At 37.1% G+C, this 20,182-nt stretch overlaps 1 protein-coding gene across 1 annotated transcript in view; it reads right to left on the bottom strand.

Annotated features, from left to right (window-relative positions):
* Nucleotides 1-20,182, bottom strand: part of CD109 (CD109 molecule) — a 131,507-nt gene that overhangs the window by 51,880 nt on the left and 59,445 nt on the right. Inside the window, exons 6-15 of the mRNA XM_060615955.2 lie at nucleotides 18,723-18,762; nucleotides 15,690-15,774; nucleotides 11,342-11,438; nucleotides 10,932-11,073; nucleotides 10,123-10,232; nucleotides 7,369-7,593; nucleotides 6,416-6,517; nucleotides 6,262-6,327; nucleotides 5,218-5,394; nucleotides 1,859-2,011 (exon numbers count right to left, since the gene is read on the bottom strand). Coding sequence (XP_060471938.1) covers nucleotides 1,859-2,011; nucleotides 5,218-5,394; nucleotides 6,262-6,327; nucleotides 6,416-6,517; nucleotides 7,369-7,593; nucleotides 10,123-10,232; nucleotides 10,932-11,073; nucleotides 11,342-11,438; nucleotides 15,690-15,774; nucleotides 18,723-18,762 — 1,197 coding nt within the window. The remainder of the gene's footprint in view (nucleotides 1-1,858; nucleotides 2,012-5,217; nucleotides 5,395-6,261; nucleotides 6,328-6,415; nucleotides 6,518-7,368; nucleotides 7,594-10,122; nucleotides 10,233-10,931; nucleotides 11,074-11,341; nucleotides 11,439-15,689; nucleotides 15,775-18,722; nucleotides 18,763-20,182) is intronic.

Genomic DNA, 20,182 nt, shown 5'->3' with positions numbered 1-20,182 from the left:
CGAAGTTGGACGCTTAAATGAGCCACCAAGGCGCCCCATGGGATAGCAATCTTATATATGACAAAATTTTATGTAAATATATTAAAAGATAGACAAAGAAACAAAGACAGAAATAGAGCACAAGCACTAGATAGAGGTGTGTGTGTATGTGTGTGTGTGCATGTGTGTGTGTGTGTGTGTGTGTGTACATACACAGGGAAACAAAAATGAAATAATATACTTAAGATATTTAGAAAGCTATAAAATGAGAGATATTACTAAATTCAGTTAAATCAAATCCAAAATGCTATAGACTTTTTAGAATAACATGAGTTTTTTAATATTAAGAGAAAAAAATGACCAATTTGTTTTAAATGAATCTTTTTTAAAAGGGATTGATGGGAATGCAAGCTGGTGCAGCCACTCTGGAAAACAATATGGAGGTTCCTCAAAAAACTAAAAATAGAAGTACCCTATGACTCAGCAATTGCACTACTAGGCATTTATCCAAGGAATACAGGTGTGCTGTTTCGAAGGGACACATGCACCCCCCCATGTTTATAGCAGCACTATCAACAACAGCCAAAGTATGGAAAGAGCCCAAATGTCCATTGATGGATGAATGGAAAAAGAAGATGTGGTATATATATATATATATATATATATATATATATATATATATATACATACATACAATGGAGTATTACTCGGCAATCAAAAAGAATGAAATCTTGCCATTTGCAACTACATGGATGGAACTGGAGGGTATTATGCTAAGTGAAATTAGTCAGTCAGAGAAAGACAAAAATCATATGACTTCACTCATATGAGGACTTTAAGAGACAAAACAGATGAACATAAGGGAAGGGAAACAAAAATAATATAAAAACAGGGAGGGGACAAAACAGAAGAGACTCATAAATATGGAGAACAAACTGAGGGTTACTGGAGGGAGGGGGGATGGGCTAAATGGGTAAGGGGCACTAAAGAATCTACTCCTGAAATCATTGTTGCATTATATGCTAACTAATTTGGATGTAAATTTAAAAAAATAAAAAATAAAACAAGTCAAAATAAATAAATGCATAAATAATTTAAAAAATAAATAAAGGGATTGAGAAAAATTACCTTTATAAGCTGAAAAAATATATAATTTTTCTCAAGATGACCAAATTAGCCTAAACATTTATATTTTTTTCCCATGTGTTGTTAATTACTATACTTAATCAATTAATTGACATAGGTTATACAATCTAGATTTCAACTAGCAATGGCTAGGGTATATCCAGGATATATACAAGAATACATCAAGAACTTACATATAAAAATGAACAACAATGAACTTACAAAGCAAAATTGATTAATGAATAGAGGATTAGTTTATGTAACTAATGTAACTAGAGGTTTATATATTTCTTGGTTTATAAGTGTTCTGCAAATTAACAGGATTTCACTCCTTCAATATACCACAAATAGTTAATTCAATGAGGCAGTAATTATATATAACCATTATGTATAACCAAAATAGAAAGTACTTCAAAATTATCGAAAGCTCTCTTCTCCAGGGTCATCCAGAATTGTACAAGTCAATTTCCTAGTACTTTCTCGAGAGTCTTAAATTCAAATACAGTATGAAAATGAGGGAAAACTCTAGATGGCATCTCTCATGTAAGACAGCAAAGACACTTCACCACATAAGCCTCTTCCCAACACAACAACCAGAATGCAAATCCTTTTTATTTGGAAGCTTTACTCATTACTGACTTACACTTGAAGAGGAACCAATAAAATTTCCCTTAGATATTTGAAGTAATGCAATAAAGTTTCTTTTTTGCTCTTTTAGCATGTATTTTTATAATGAAAAAATAGCTATACTCACATTTTCCATTGTAATATCATTAGAGGCATTCATCAGATTCACGCTTTTGTCAACAGCCACAACCCCAACTATCGAGTCTGGCTGTGTCACAGAGATCCTAAGAGAGACTTTCTCAGATGGTGCAGCATGAGTTTTACTCCAAAACAGCTTTATCTAAGAAAGAGAGAAAACAGGATTGATATATGTGACTTTTTTAAAGCATTACTTACATGTCTCACCAACAGCAGTTCAAAGGACTCAAAATCTAGCAGAGATTCTCCATTTGCCTTGACTCAGGGATCATTCTAAAACCATATATAAGCCTTCTCTGGGGGAAGGAATTTAAAAAAAAAAAAAAAAAACAACTTTACTCACAGTATTTGCAAGTAATAGAACTTCCCACAGTGGCATAAATCTGAATTTTCCTTCACTTCTCTATCTTTCCTCTTCCCTTTCTCCCACACCCCTCATCCCCCAGCCAATACTAAAAAGAAGACAGCAGTGCCTGGCACACCTGGGGAGGGTCAGTATCCTGGAGGAGGAACAGGAAAGAGCAAAGAAACTGGAGATGCCCACGTGCTGGTAACCTGAACTTAGAAGTGAGCCCAGGGAGAGGCCCCTTGGGGACTCACAGAACTCCTGTTGGGGACAAGGAGATGTCTTTCCAACTGAAGAGGTGATCAGACCAAACACTAGTTAGGCCCAATGCTCTGTGTCCCCATGGCTGCCTGAACTTCCTCTGTTCATTACATTCATCAAAGATGGCCCTAACTCATACTTCTTAATGAGCCTCAATCATCTCATCACAGCAAAACGGAATGGCTTTGTCATGAGGCCCCTTCATACTAAGAAGGCTCATCTTGTCTAGCTCTATTTCAACATTCTACTGCTGCAGTGACTGTACTACCTGACCAAAACTGCCTTACTGTTCCCCTCGACTTGACTGAACAGGCTTCTTCCTGACCATAAGCCCCTGATTCTCCCTTTACTTACAGCATTTACTTTAGAAAACTTGAAATTGTAAATTCTTTCTCTGTCCCTTTGAAATGTAAGGCTTCTCCCAGCCTCTTGCCACTTTTACAACCCAGGAATGTCTCTCCCAAGGACTTGGGAGCCAATCCTTTGAAATGTAATCACCAAAAAAGAATCACCGATTGATCTCCCAAGGCTCTGTGGGAGGATAAGACCCTAACTTATACATTGACAGTTAGCAAACACAGATGGCCTAATCACATTGACCAATCTCTTCTCAGTGTCCTCCAGTACCTTTCCACAAGCTCATTCACTGCTTAAAACTCTCCTGCCTTTCGGAGCAACTGGGTGGCTCAGTCATTTAAGTGTATGACTTCAGGTCATGATCTCACAATTCGTGGGCTTGAGCTCTGCATTGGGCTCCACGCTGACAGTGTGGAACCTGCTTGGGATTCTCTCTCTCTCTCTGTCCCTCCCCCACTTATGCTTTCAATCAATCAATCAATCAATCAATCAATAACCTCTCCTGCCTTTTGTTTTAATGAAGTTGAATTCAATCTCTCTCCCCTATTGCAACAGTCTTGAATAAAGACTTGCCTGTTTAACTTGTCCAGTGAAATTTTTTATACATATACCCTTTATACCACTGTATCTAGTTTACTTTTAGTTTAAGTTTCCCCCACGTATACCCAAAATGAAGGGGAGCAACATGTTCCAGCCTTGTACTTCTCACTCTTGACTCTGCGCCTCAGAGACCCTATGGCTTCCATGTACACTTACGAGTGGATGATTTCTAACCCTCCATCTCTTGTGCTTTCCACATCCCATCCAGTTCAGTCATTACCAAACATCCAAAAGACTCGTTAATTTTCCCTTGCTTAAATATATTCTATTTTCAAATTTGTAGTTTCTTTGTGAGTAATGGAATAAACATATAAAAAGTAGAGAAAGAGGGGCGCCTGGCTGGCTCAGTCAGTAGAACATGTGACTTTTGATCTCAGGGTTATATGTTTGAGCCCCACATTGGGTGTAGAGATTACTTAAAAATAAAAGTAGAGGGGCGCCTGGGTGGCTCAGTCGGTTAAGCATCCGACTTCGGCTCAGGTCATGATCTCACGGTCCGTGAGTTCAAGCCCCGCATCGGGCTCTGTGCTGACAGCTCAGAGCCTGGAGCCTGCTTCAGATTCTGTGTCTCCCTCTCTCTCTGACCCTCCCCCGTTCATGCTCTGTCTCTCCCTGCCTCAAAAATAAATAAAACGTTAAAAATAAAAGTAGAGAAAGATATATCTTTGCAAATATAGCTGAAATTATATTTATCTTTCATATCTAAGAAATTTCTTGGAATTATGCTATTTATATACTCTGCTTCCTCAAAGCCAACAACCTCTTACACTAAACTTTTTTAAAACTTGGTCTCACTTTCAAAGATATATGCCTTAAGTCCAACTCCTACTTTAGAATTCATCTTTGTTATGGGATTAATGGAATCACTACAAGTCAAAATTTGCTCTCTAACAATAACAGAGCATACCATTATCTTTGAAAAAACTTTTCATAAAGTGAAAAATAGAAGTCTGTATTCTATTTTGACAAAATTAATTAACAACTGTCAACATAAGACATGTATGACTACTACAACCTCTCAGAAGTTTAACAAACTAAGCAAACAGAAATGCTATCAAAGAATCGTACTTGGCAAATCAATACTTTTAAACAATGATTATTTTGCCTAAAAAAACCTGAGAAGGCAGCAGCTCTCAGAACAATGGCTCATTTTATTATGCACTAGATGATTCAATTCCATCATGCACTCTTTCAGCCAGGTTACTTTTCAAAGTTGAGGTTCAAGGGGGCATCCCACACAAGCCATACACCTTAAGCTACAAAAATCCCTGGTGCTTTTGGAGACCAAACTCCACACAGATCTCCACATGCAAGGTAGCCAAGCGTCCTGTAAATCTGTCCCGGGTTAGATTCCAGGCCCATGAAACGGAGAAACCAAATCTGGGCTCTGCTTCCACATATCACTGCTGACGGCCTCGTTCCCTACACGTGCTTCATTTCACTCCCACGCCAGTATCAGCACCACACAAATTCTGTATTACTGCTGGAACTGCATGCCAGAACAATATGGACCCCGCCATTTGAGAAATCCTGAAATAACTTCAAGAAATTGAGTTCAAGTCTTAAAGCCAAGAATCATAACTTACAAATAAGACCCACACTGCCCAATAACTCCACATGTGAAAATCTGTATGTGGCAATAATACTGAAGGGATTTAACCATAGTTCTAGAAGTATAAATTTCTAACCAATGTTATTTAATGATACTTTTCTAAAGAAATATTGTATTTCTCAGACTTCACCAGTATGAAGTTTTCTTCTCCCATCATTACCTTAAATCTTACCTTATTTTTAAAAACAAGCTGAACAGGAATTTTTAGAACATCATTTATAATTTCTCCATCATCTTCAATATAATACACAATAATACAGGCTTTTGGAGCCCAAGAATTTTCTGGTGTTAAAGAGAAGGCTGTTGAATTTTGCTTGCCTACAGCCACCAACTGTCCCCTGGATATTACCTGAAAAGAGTAGCAGAAGAGTTTCATTTTATGCCAAAGCTAATGAGACTCTCAACTGCAGCTATATTTAACACAATTTTAACCATACACACAAACTGTTGACTTAAACCAACTTCAAAGCATTTTTCAGTGCAAGGAAACCTCCCTGACCAACAGAGAGAATATAAGCCAGGAAACAGAAAAGGATAAGATAAAGAAATAACTGACTGAGACATCAGTAGCTTCACAGTTAATTTATTTTTGAGTAGAGAATATAGAGCACCCCTGGGGAGAGCTGAATTAGAAAGATTCAAATCTATGGGTAGCAATTTTTATTTTTTTGTTTTTCTCATACTTTATAATTTTCTACGATGAACTTATGTGGATTATCTCATAGAAACTTAAATTTTAAACATAATGCAAGATTTAATCACCCATCTTAAATTGGAAATGCAAATATAGGTGAAAAGAGAAAAAAGGAATTTGATTGCAATATAAAAAGGGCAGGCTAAAGGGTATGAGACTGAATTTTAAAAATTAGTGAGTTTAGTCTAGGGGCGTCAGGGTGGCTCAGTCAGTTAAGTGTCTGATTCTTGGTTTCGGCTCTGGTCATGACCTCGTGATCTTTGAGTTCGAGCCCTGTTGGGCTCCACGCTGATGGCGCAGAGCCTGCTTGGGGTTCTCTGTCTCTCCCTCTCTCTCTGCCTCTCCCCTGCTCACACACACTCTCTCTCTCTTTCTCTTTCTCTCTCTCTCAAAATAAAGAAATAAACTTTAAAAAATAAACATAAAAATTAGTGAGTTTCGTATACACATAAGGGAGACATAAGGTAGCTCATTTGAGATGATTCTATAAGAGATAATAAATTTAGATTCTCTATTGATTACCATATAGCTTAACTCCTTCCTTAGTGGCTTGTTGCCACTAACCACCAACTCAAAAGGTGATCCCACCTAGAAAAAAAAAATCTTAATTAATGAATACACATTAATGACAAAAGAGTACAATTATATTGTAATTAAAAGTGACTACACCCATTACCTTTATATTTTCATCTCTCGTTTTTAGTTGGATGTATGCTTTACTGGGAGACTTAAACATACCATGAACTGCCATGCTACTCACACTGTTAAGAAAAGAGGCCTATAACAAAAGAAAAGGGAGCTATAAATTTTCATCCTTAGTAACACCCTGAGAAAAAATACTATCTGTTTTACAATTCCTGAAAGGCAAATGCACTTTTCCTTTTTTCTCTCGTAGGAAAAATCTGTTCCCCAGCCATTGGCTCTTCATCATTTTATAGCTTATACTGTAAAGAAAGTGACAGCTTTAAAACACAGAAGAGGGTCTTCATCACCATGATCTAAGAGGAAAAAGTGTAGTCCTAATTTATTTCAGAAACAAAAGCATATTATCGGGAAACTCTGTGAGAAGAGAGAACAAAATGAGAAAGGACTCCTTTCCTTCTCTCCACAACACACAGTCCATTTACAAGCAAGAAATCATATCAGCCCATGTGATCTACCAATAGTGTGAAACTCAAAGGGCCAAACGTGTGGCAGAACCAAGTAACGAAAAGAAAGATATCAAGAATGGTTGGGGGTGGGGGGATCTCAGATGAGCCACTCTGAGAAGGAACTCAGCAAAAGAGTGTAGGTTTAAAAAAACATTTTCCTTTTTCATTTCAGCTTCTGCCAAAATACACTTCCAAATGATTGAAAACCAATCTAGGCTGGAATTTGGGGAGCTTCTTCATCATACCATCAGATTGCTATATTTTACTGTGCTCTTCAGAATGAATTTATAAGGAAGCATTTCGTCTACCCCTCACCCACTGTTATTACTTTTAACACTCCCCCATTTTTTAAAATAGAAACATGTGTCTACTTCCTACTTCCTGTGCACTTTGACTTCTAATAGGTTGAGTGCCTACCACGAGATTACAATTTTAATGATGTTGTTGCAGTAACATAATGATGAGAAACAGATGGCACCTCCAACTGTAGCTCATTGGAATCATCCAGGATTGGGAATTCAATTTTAAAGATTCCATTTTGAGGGACAGTATAATTTATGATCTGGACAGCTTCTAGTTCCTGGTTCCTGCTGCCCCATCTGCTCCAGTACTCGGAAGAGTTTTTCTGTGTCACTGTTATAACTACATTATTTCTTCTTTCTTCAAAAGTCAGTCGATTGCCATCAGCACGGGTTACCTTCACCTAATTGTCAAAACACAACAGTTTAAAAACGGGTAACAAGAAAAATAAAGAATTGAAGTTCAGTTGAATCTAGTTCCCATCTGTGCTACTCCCATGAAACTGAACTCTCAAAAACTGTTGGCAGTACCCTAACCTCCAGATGAAGCACTCTCTCTAGATAGCATCCAACACTACTGACCATTCCCTTCTTGATATTATTGCTTCTCTTGCCTTCCATGGTTCCACAACTGCCTTCTTTGTTCCAAAGCCCCCTTTCTGCGTCCTCACAGTGTCCTTTTGGGTTCCTCCCTCCTTTCCCTAAATTGGGGAATTTGTCAAGGTCAAATTACCAGTTATCTGTGCTTCTCTTTTTCTCAAAGACCTCATCCCTCTTACTGCTTTCCTCACCTTGCTCTGGAGCTCATACTCAAAACCTCCAAGTTCTACTTGCAGGAAATTTCTACTTGTATATCCCTGTCACCCCAAATTCAGCACATCTATAACTGAGCAACCATCTTGCCTCTTCTATTTTTGCTAATACCACAATTCTGCTGACTTAACATCTCTGGATTTCCCCCTCCCTCTTCCCACCTCCCAAATCCAATAAACACCGAGTCTTATACTTCTCTCTTGCATCCTCTCCACTTGCACATCCATCCCCTTGAGGCTACTCAACACCTCACTCCTGGGCTACAGCCATCCTCCCGCACATAGCCTGATCGGTCTCCCTGGAATACTGCTCTCACCACACCCCTCCAACATTCATAAGGCACCTAGGCTCTTCACTCACTAAAGCATAAAGTTCAAAAACATGCATGTGCCATTTAGGATCCTCTACAACTCCCCCCACTTCACCCCCTGTTTTCACTCTCACCACTCCAGGACACAAACTCCCTGCTACAATTGAACTGATCCGGGGGAAGGCACCTGAACTTGAGAAGCAAGGCTCTCACCTGTGTCTCAGTTCATCTCGCTCTCCATCTCCCACCCCTACACCAAACATTTAAAATCCTACTGATCTTTTGGGGTGCCTGGGTGTCTCAGTCAGTTAAGCATCTGACTTCAGCTCAGGTCATGATCTCACAGTTTGTGAGTTTGAGCCCTGCATCAGGCTCTGTGCTGACAGCTCAGAGCCAGGAGCCTGCTTCAGATTCCCTCTCTCTCTGTCCTTCCCCTGCTCACAATCTGAACAACAAAAACAAAATAAATACTTAAAAAATATTTTAAAAATAAAATAAAATCCTACTGATCTTTTAACAAATAGCTTACATCTTCCCCTTCCATAAAGCATCCTTTAATGACCCTCATCCCTATCCCAAGGACAACTCTTCCTCCCCAAACTCTCAATGTTTCACTCTATTCATTTGGAAGTTACCATTTGCAGCCTCAAGGGGTTTTTTCTTACCTTTTCAAACTAAATTATATGATCATTGAAATCAGGAATTATCTAAAACTTCTCTTGATCCATTCAACAAGAAGAGAGAGCTTCTTTCTTTAAACCAGAGATCAGCAAACTATGGTGGGCAGGGAGGCCAAATCCAGTCTTTTTGTAAATAAAGTTTTATTAGACACAGCCACCCTCATTTGGTTACAAAGTAGTTACGGCTGCTTTCATGCTACAATGGCAGGGTTAGTATCTGTCACAGAGATAATATGTCCCACAAAGCTAAAAAATATTTACTATCTAGCCCTTTGCAGAAGAAGTTTGCCAGCCCCTGCTTTAAATCACTACAGAAATGGGGACACCTGAGTAGCTCAGTTGGTTAAGCATCTGACTTTGGCCAGGTCATGATCTTATGGTTCATGAGTTCAAGTCCCGCATCAGGCTCTGTGCTGACAGCTCGGAGCCTGGAGCCTACTTCGGATTCTGTGTCTCCCTCTCTCTCTGCCCCTCCCCCACTTGTGCTCTGTCTCTCTGTCTGTCTGTCTCTCTCTCTCTCTCAAAAAATAAACATTAAAAAAATTATTTAAATCACTACAGAAATGTATTCATGACATTGACATTATCCTGCCTTAAATCATTATTTGTCACCATCACAAAAACTGTGAATCCAGGGTAGGGACTGGGTTCTTCTTAATTCTGTAAGCCCCACCCAGCAACCTGCCTTGCACATTGCCAAAATTCACCTAATAAGTGTTAAATAATAATAATAATAATAATAATAAGTAGATTTAATAATTTTTAATGCAACTTCTTTGCTAGAACTAAAATTAGTCATTATGAAAATCAAACTGAAATTGAAATATTTTTACTAACATCTAATTCTTTCTAGTAATTTATAAAAGCTTTGATGTAACAATCCAAATCTAACTTAAATTGCTTATTAAAATTTTTTTGAGGAAAACACTTCTGTTGGAAACTACTTTTTTAGAAAACTTAGACAAAGTTCATTTGGGAGCAATTCTATATATTTCACATATCTAAAGGGGAAAAGTAATTTATCTACTTTGGGCTTAATTTTTTTGAAAAGCACTGAAAATATTATCTGCCATTCTATTTCATTAAACTGAACTTACTGCTTTAGATCGTTAATAAACATGCCAACTTACAGTGGCTGTAAAGTTCAGAGATGGCTTCAAGACAGTAGCATAATCAAAAAACTCAATGATGTAATCATGTTGCTTGAAAAATACATTAGAGCTTGCATTTCTTGAGATACCTGTTTTGGAAATTGCACCATTTAGAAAGTAAATGTTACACTTCACGAACAGCTTCTATGCATCAAATTTCTCTATCTAAGCTACTTCTCCAAGAAGCTAAGGTATCAGGGCACAGGAGCCTCATTCCCATACTGGCTTGGCCATGAAGAGAACTATACAGTTCTATTACATCCTCCATGGACCCCTCCTGAGCGCCATTACTGCTATGTCCACCCACAACATGTACACTAAAAATGAAGGCCTTGACTGAATCACCTTTTGCTCTTTTGGAGTTTGGTGAAAGCTGTTGATAGCAACAGAAAGATCCAAGTAATTAACTCTTATTTTATTACTGAGAGAGAAAATTGCTCATGAGCAGACAAGAGCTCAGAAGATGTTAAATGATTAAGAAAAAACAAAACAAAACAGAAGATGGTTAGTCAGCTGAATAGTTTATGTAGTTTTCAGGTTGAAAAGAAAGAGCAGAAGTGGAGAAAATTACAAATACCTATTACATGTGGTTGAAAGATAGACTGTCATAGAAAATAAGTTCCCCTTCCTTATGAAAACATTCTGCAAGAGACATTAATTAATAGTCATGACACATTCAGCATTAAGTAGCATCTTTACAAAGGACCCCAAATGAATGTGCTAGTTATAATAAGAAGAGAGAAGAGCACCTTGTAAATAACTTTACCTTCGCTTCAAAGTCTACAAACCTGTAAGTGATTCTGTCACTGTGGCTAAAATTTCCACCGGCCCAGGGGAAGACAGATACATGTATTCAGAAAACCCTTCTGAAAAATCCATTACTTTCTTCATTTCTTCATCATTAAAAGAGAAGTTTGCAGATCCATTTATCTGTTTTGTTTAAAATAATTCAATTTTACTCTTCACTTTAGCAATTCAAATTTTAGAAATAAAACTCAAACTAAGTCACAAAAATTTGATAGTTCTGGTTCCATTTTAATCACTATAAAAGGGTAAATTCTCATTTGTCCAATGCTAGAAAACTCTTGATTTTATTACATTCATTTTTTTCTTAATTCAGTATTAAATCTTATTTCTATAAAAATTATCACTTATTGTGTTTCCCCATTTGAAGTTATAAGATCTCTGCAGAAGTTACCTTAAAATTTTTCGTAATATTTTTCTTCCTGCCCCAAAAGGATAAAGGTAAAAATGTAAGTGTTACATCTCCTTTCACTGGCTTCCCGTATGTATACCTGAAAAATAATAAATGGTTTTTTCTACATTTTCAACTTGATATTCTCAAAATAGCACATGAAAATATTACTTTCAACAGCATACACTGGCAATGCAACTTAAAAGAATTATATTTTTAAAGATACTCTCACTGCAAATTTTTAAAAGTAAACATAGCTTGGAATATCCTTAATAAATAGTGAACCTTGAAACTAAGTCTCCAAAATGAGAAGACTTTTAACTACAATACTTCAAAACCGTTCATAATACATACTTTACCTCTAACCATTTTAGAGACTCCAGAAAATCTAATCATAACTGCAAGTGACAGTTTCCTGTCCAAAGATCTTTTTTGAATCACGAAATGTTTTATTCCTAGAAGTCTGAACTGGCCCATTAACTGTGTGCCCAGGACACGTCGCAGCTTTTGAACATTTTTAAATGTTAGTTGAAATTTCAATCGCCCAAGGCCCATTGTTGCACGTTCCGATATTAACCAGGAGGGTTTACTAGACCGAACATACTGGAGCACCAAAATGTGCTCATGGCTATCAAAACTTGAATTTTTGCAGAAAAATGTAAAAGAAGAGTCATTTTCTTTACCCATAGTACCAAAATTATCTTCTTGAATCAACTCTCATCTCTGCTGCTTTACGTTCCATGTATTAATTTTATTCCTCTAATGATGGGAAATCTCTTCATGTGAAACAGAGAGGCAGTCTTTGGTAAACCATTTTACTGCCAGAAAGCCTTTTTTAAAATGTGTTTCCTGGGTTCCTTCCATCTCTATTGTGTAATAAATGCTCGGCCAAACACGGAAGTCAATTTTGCTTTGCACTCTATAAATCTAACAGTAAACTCCTGTTTCCTGAATCCATTAGTTGAACATGGAAACAGCCCCTCATCTGGATCAACTCAACTCAAAAGCCAATGGTAAAATATAGCACATTCCAAATTAAGGAGAATAAAATAAATCCATTTTCAAATGTATCACCCAAATGAAGACAGTAAAGTTAGTGGAAATCCTGCTCAGCAACTTCAGCACCAATTCATTCATTCAAAAGAGAGTCCTCAAACTTAGTATCGCTTTGTGCCTTGTTAAAGACTAAATAAATGAATAACTAGGATACCGGGACATAATACTGTAAAAGAGTTATATCACATGATCGTACAGGGGGCTTGAAAATCCAGACATAATTTAAGGTATTCTCAGACACAAATTTTTTTTTTTGTTGTTTAAATGTCAAGCAGATTTAGCTTTCTACACCCTAAGTTAATCATAATAATTGGGAAACAAGGATACTGACAGTTATTGTCCTAAATAAATCTGGAAGCATTTGGAATAAACTAATGATTCAGAAAATAATAGTTTGGCAACATTTAAAAAAGCAAATCACACATATTCTAGGACCGTATCATTAACAAAACAAGGATTTTTTTTAAAAAGCCATAGGACAAAAGATTTACAAAATGATACATAAAAAATTGAGCCTATCAATTTTTCTCCCACTTTTTTTTCCATGTCATTTCCAGGATACAAATGTCTCAATTCATCAAATAATAAATACATTTAAATAAACTTTAGATTAAAGAATATTTTTTTAATTTTACTGTCTGCAGAATATACAGAAATAACTAGATGTGTGCTATGTTATTTTCTTTACAGTCCTCTAGAACTTTCTGTGGTTAGCAGAAAAGAGTCCATTATTTATTTTAATGAGGTGGGAATAGTGAGCAGATGTTCACATCAAAGCTAATAAACAAATGCAGATTTTTATTCATATCAATTAAAGATTTCAAAAGAAAAAAAAAAAAAGACTGTTAACCTTCTCTGGGAAATTTCCAGCAATGCTCTTTACATTAACTATGCCTCGATGGGACAGATGGCTACTAGCAAAAGAAAGCCCAAACTGTTTAGCATCTGCTCATAGGATCATCATCCCCATCATCATTTCCATCTTTTCTGGGACACAGTATTTATAGAATAGGCCTATGCCAATTTTTATAGACTGATAAAAGACTCAGCTGGTCAAAAGATTTCCTTAATCTGTTGCAAAGATATACAGTATATCCTCAATGTGAATGTAAGCCAGCCTCCCACAATTATGTAAGCCAATTCCTTGCAACAATCTCTTAATATATATCTTCTACTGGCTCTACTTTTCCGGTCGAACCTTGGCTGATACGCATACTAACGAAAATGATGTGAGTACAATGTGGTGAATGCTAAAGAAATACTAGGGGCCATCACTATGGTCATGCTGTTCTCAGGCATTAGTATTTCAAAGAGGCTTAACAAACAAGAATCAGGATAAAACTACAAGGGTTCTTTTTTTTTTTTAATCTAATTGGTTTTATTAAGCGATTCATGAATCAGCAGCATCCCCTCTAGCAAGTAAAGAGATGCTCCTGTAAGGGTTCTTACTACACTAGCGGGGAGGAGGGTGTCAAGAGACCCACACTCCCTAAAATTATATATAAAACTTTCTGAAGAGTTAGCAGAGTTTAAGAATCACTGTTCTAACTGATTGTAGTGAATCCCTGGCACAGCCCTTGGAAAACCAGAAACAGAAGCAAAGAAGGCATCCATACTCAACCTAATCCGCAAGGACCCTGATGGTCTGTGTAGATTTGTACTCACTGTTTTATAAACACTAGTCAAGAAACTCAAAATAAAACCCAGACAGAATCCTTAGCCTTTAGCTAAGATCAAGGGCAGGATAATAATTATGTAAAATGCAGGCATTTATGTGTTTTCTAAACCATAAGTCCATCCATGGTACCCAAATTCATATTGCAAGCCACCTCTTAGTTGAACACAGGCAGAAAACTAAGTTGTATATAAATTGTAGACACATTTTTGCCTTTGTGTGTTGCATGGTTTTCACGTGGTTTTTTTTGACAAATAAAATCTGAAGCAGAGGTCCTCAGAATGTTTTGTCTGTGGGCTGCTTCCACAGGAGACTCACGCCCATCATTGCCACTGTCACAAATCCTCACCAAGAGAGGAATATGGTGATGAGCAAGCAGTAAGAGGGAGTCTAGTGTCTATGAGATATTACAAATAAAGTCTGAAACTAAATACATTTCAGAAACCAAAGCACAGCTACTGACCCATCAAAAGTGAGAGCTACAGAAGGTCAGTCCTGGAATAAGCCCAGCCCACACTTTTTGAGAACCACTAGTCTGGGACTCTGAGGATGCTTTTTGCCTTAGTAAAACGAAATGCGATCTGTCCGAGCCACCGGATCAAAATCATGAGCGCCATGATACATCTGTCATATGGCGTGGGGGGGGTGGGGGGGTGGGGGGGGTGGGGGGGTGGAATCTCTCTGTGTACATCTGCTGAAATGATGAGGAGTGTGAACTATTTACTCATTTGCTAACTGCAATAAGACAACCAAATCCCTCCCCCATGATTCAACCTCCATTGTTGATAGAAAAAAAAAAAAAATTAGGATTTAAGAAGAGGTAGGGCGCCTAGATGGCTCAGTTGTTATGCATGTGACTTGGGCTCAGGTCATGCATGATCTCACTGTTCATGAGTTTGAGTCCACATCAGGTGAGCTCGAGCCCCACTTTGGGTGAGTCCCACTTCTCTCTTTCTCTCTCCCTGTCTCCCTCTCTCTCTCTGCCCCTGGCTCACTTGCACCCTCTCTCTCTATCAAAAAAGAAAAAAAAAAAAAAAAGAAGTAAGTAGGAGGGCCTGGGTGGCTCAGTCAGTTGAGCATCTGACTTTGGCTCAGGTCATAATCTCAGTCTCACAGGGTTTGAGCCCTGCATCAGGCTCTGTGCTGACAGCTCAGAGCTTGGAGCCTGTTTCGTGTTCTGTGTCTCCCTCTCTCTCTCTGCTCCTTCCCTGCTTGTGCTCTGTCTCTGTCCTTCAAAAATAAATAAACATTAAAAAAAAATTTTTTTTAAAAGAAGAGGTAAGTAGCCTCTATCCTCTATGTCAGCTGAATTAAGAATAAAGATACAACTTTCTTTTTTAATCTGGAACAATCTATAATATAGATCCCCTGACTCATCTGAGAAAGACAGTTGTTCATGGGAAATATTTTAGGACTGGATCAGCTTGGAAGCAGACAGATGGGTGCAAAGAACTGTGCAGACATGTTCCATGCTTAATTATTTAATACAGATATTTGTTTCCTGCCCATTGGGGTATTTTAATAAGCAGAACATTGTGCTAACACTCTGGAGTATATAATGAGCTCTCTGTCAGACAGTTTTATAAGAGCATTATCCATAAAAAAAAAAATGATACTTACTTTGCTGTGACAGTACCATTTAAGCTCTTAGAATTCAAAGAACAGTATAATGGTGTCTGCAAAGTAACTTCAAATTTTGGTAATACTGGAAAAGAGAAGCAAGGATAAATATCTTAATCTATTTTACTATCATTTTTAGCTTAACAAAATAAAGACTAAATAGTTCTAAAGGAGTCAACAATCCGTACTCTTTGAACCTAGATTCCTTAGAATCCAAACACACATTAACACAGATGAAAAGCACTGCAGTTCACCCTTACAAGGCTGGTGATGGACAGTGACAGTGGGGGCCAGTTGGTGAGGACGCTTGTGTCAGTGGAAGCTTCTCATCAATAGAATCTAAATTGTATCCAGAACCCTAGATGCTAAGGCTCTGAATGCTGGGAGACCAGGCATTCATTCAACCATCACCCATCAGTGCTGCCTTACGGTGTATTAAAATACTTGCACATCACATGTGCTTCTACCGCAGCCCCTTCCCTGGGACCATTCTCCAACTTGGTTACTAAAAGCACATCTTGGGGCCTCAAGACTCTCCCTCTATGTGTGCTACATATGCAGCCATGCAGAATCTTTATTTTTTGAGGCAATCAAAGGCAAATCTTGTGACAATCTAATGTAATGAATTGCTATGAAGAGAAAGTTATGTAGTAGAATTTCTAAGTTAATCACTAAGATATAGCTACAAAGTAATGATGCTTCCTGTGTGACAGTGATTCCTTTTGGCAATCCCAAAGCTAAAAACCTCCACTTTGGTCAGCTTTATATAATCAAGATATGAGATATTTTACAAATACGAACACTATTTGATATAAAGCATACCATCAGAGTAAAAAAAATTTTGTATCCTTCCAGTCTAATAGAAATGTTTTTCTCTAACTTCACTAGCTATGAAGAAGAAATAGATCAGTCTCATTACAAAGCATCCCACCATTCAATTAATATAAGAAAAGTATCAAGGAGACCAATGCATCAACAATATAGATCAGACCTCCAGCTCCAAACCAGGCCAAAGGCCCTTAGTCTGTCAAGAAAGCCAAAAAAGGCCAGGAAAGCCAAAAGAGCCACACGATCCTCTCAGAAGTGGAATTTCCTTAGAATAAAGAATTCTGATGTCCCCTCCTCAAACATCATAGGTTGGCAATCAATTCCCCACCTCTATCATATCCAATTCAACAACATATAACCACCCAGCACCACCTCTATGTGAAATGAAAATAGCCTAGGGGCGCCTGGGTAGCTCAGTTACTTACGCCTCAGACTTTTGATACAGGCTTAGGTCATGATCTCACAGCTCTTGGGTTTGAGCCCCACGTTGGGCTCTGTGCTGACAGTGCAGAGCCTGCTCGGGATTCTCTCTTTCCCTCTTTCTCTGCCCTTCCCCTGCTTCCTCTCTCTCTCTCTCTCAAAATAAATAAACATTTTTTAAAAATAAAAAATAAAGTTAAAAAATAGTCTATAAAAACCTTGGCCACCTCTGATTTATTCTTTTAGGTCAGGGCTCTCCAAAATAAATAAAATGTGAGCCATGTATAATTTTAAATTTCTAGTAGCCACATTTAAGAAGTAAAAAGAAGCAGGTTAAGTTAATTTTTGTAACATTTTATTTAATGCCACATGCCGAAAATATTATCATTTCAACATGTACTCGATATAAAAAGTTATTATTAATGAGCTCTTTTCCTTTCTTCTTTTTGTACTAAGTCTTCAAAATTTGGTCTTTTACCCACTTAGAGCACATCTCCACTTGGACTAGCCACACTTCAAGCACTCAATAGCTACATGTGGTAAGTGACCCCCAAAGTGAACAACACAGTTACAGATTAGGGGGCAGTAAATGATAACCAGCATGAGCTAAGAATAGTTTTTACATTTTTAATTTGTTGGAAAAAATCAAAAGACAAATATTTTATGACGTGAAAATTATAGGAAAATTTAATTTCTGTGTCTATATATAAAATTTTTCTAGATCACAGCCACATTCACTCACATATTGTTATGGTTGCTTCCTGCTACAATAGCAAAGTTGAATAGTTATGACAGAGACCTATGGCCCACAAAACCTATTACTATTTGGCCCTTCTTTTTTTTTTAAGTTTTATTTATTTTTGAGAGAGAAAGCATTAGCAGGGGAGGGGCAGAGAGAGAGGGAGACAGAGAATCCGAAGTAGGCTGTGCGCTGACAGCAGAGAGCCCAATGCAGGGCTTGAACTCACGTACCGTAAGGCTCTGACCTGAGTTGAAGTCGGACACTTGTCCGACTGAGCCATTCAGGCGCCCCAATATCTGGCCCTTTCTAGAAAAAAAAAATTTGCTGACCCCTGTTCTAGGGGATCATGAGACTTAGGAAGTGACAGTGCTATATAAGATATGTGGAGCCTGAGCCACAAAAGTGTAAACAAACTACTTTCCAGAATTTCTATTCCCTGAATGAGACACAATGTCAAAAAGTGACACAAATCAAATGAAAAAGCTCATGTGTAACCTCAAAATAGCCATTCAAGTTATAACTAATAGTGAGATCCTATACTTTCATGCTCATCTTTCCTTCCCCTCCAACCACCAACGAAATAGTTGGGCCACACTGTTTTTATCTGTGCATGACTGTGATATAAACATGACAGCTGCAAGAAGAGTATTTACTCAAATTAAACAGTTTTACCAATTGGCAAAACAGATTTACCAATTAAACAGATTGTCTTTACCAAAGCTGACCAAATGAAAAATATGGGAAATAACTAATGTTATGTTTTTAAAAATTACAAATCTTTAAATATGTTAAGATCACAACCAAGTACAAAAAAGAAAAATTATGCATAAGAGAGACCATATAATGAGACTATAGGTGATCTGTTTCCTACTTTTTTTCTTTACAACGACCTTTTATATCTTTTAAAAAAGAAAAAAAATAAATTAGGTCTGTAAGAAACACCAGGATTTTACTTTAAATAACATATCTCTTAGAAATTTCTCTTATCTCTGTGAAAAGTAACAAATATTTTTTTCCTTCAAAATAAACTGAAGAACTCTTACCATATTCTGAAACCTGAAATGATTGATAATACGTCTGGTCCTATTGGGAGGAAGAAAAAAGAAGACAAGAAAACATGTGAGTTCTTATTTACTTATTTTGCTTGCTTACTTACCTGTATTAAAAAGATTCAGAAAATTATTTTTAACTGTGTTTATAATGATTTAATGAGCAAAACAGTTTATTTTAATTTCTGGAAGTTTATTTTTAGTCATCCACAACATGAAGCCTATGAGATTTCTTGATTTTTTCTTGTCAATTTACTATCATAAAAAGATGGCCTGTTTTGGGGCACCTGGGTGGCTCAGTCGGTTAAGCATCCAAACTCGGCTCAGGTCATGATCTCATGGTCTGTGGGTTTGAGTCGCACGTCAGGCTCTGTGCTGAAAGCTCAGAGCCTGAAGCCTGCTTTGGATTTTGTGTCTCCCTCTCTCTCTGCTACTCCCCTCAAAAAATAAATAAATAAATATTACAAAAAAATTATTTTAAAAAAATGACCTATCTATATTTCACTGCATTTGAACAAATTGCTTAATTTGACTTCCATCATTTGTAAAATGAACACTAAATTAGATAGTTTAGGAATTTACGAAGCAAGAATAACACATGTCAAACTATGACTTCAGATTTGTTCTGAATATAACTCTCAAAAAAAAATCAATGTATAAAGTTACACATAATTCAAGTATTTACACATAATCAAAAATACAAAATCATCATGGGCCAACATCTTCTACCTTTCAAATTCCTTGGATTATTTTCTAATCCAACTCCTAAAACACTGCATTCTACCCTATTTTAACAAATATTGTTAATTATTTCCTTTTCCAAGATCAACAAGAAAAAATGTGGCCTATTATTATATCATTTTTTCTAATTCCCCATATTTCTGTACACTCTAAATCTATGATTAACACATTAAATAGAACCTCTTCAAAATAGCTAAGGAGTTCCAAAAATAAAATTTGTATTCTAGGGTTGCCTGAGTAGCTTAGTCAGTTAAGCATACAACTGTTGATTTTGGCTCAGGTCATGATCTCACAGTTATGAGATCAAGCCCCACATAGGGCTCCATGCTGAACGTGGGCCTGCTTGGGATTCTCTCTCTCTGCCCCTTCCCCACTCATATACAAGGGCCCGCACACTATCTCTCTCAAAATAAATAAACTTAAAAAAAAAATTGTATTCTAAATCTGATTCCCTATGTTTATCAAAGCAAATACACAGATGCAGCTACAAAATACTAGTTTTTTAAAAATCATCCTTGGTTAATCAAGCAACCATACACCAAGTTGTTTCTTAATCCTAAAAGATGGATAGAGTTCATTGCAAAGTATAAAACAAATGTAACTACTTATATGCTAACAAAATAACTGTCTGAAACTTGGTTTTGATGATATCACTTAAAGTAGATCCCTAATCTTTGACAAAGCAGGAAATGACACCCAACGGAAAAAAGACA

The sequence above is a fragment of the Panthera onca genome, chromosome B2, assembly GCF_046562875.1.
Source record: "Panthera onca isolate mPanOnc1 chromosome B2, mPanOnc1 haplotype 2, whole genome shotgun sequence".
NCBI lineage: Eukaryota > Metazoa > Chordata > Mammalia > Carnivora > Felidae > Panthera > Panthera onca.
Note: the sequence above shows the minus strand (reverse complement) of the source record. Positions and strands in the feature narration are given on the sequence as shown.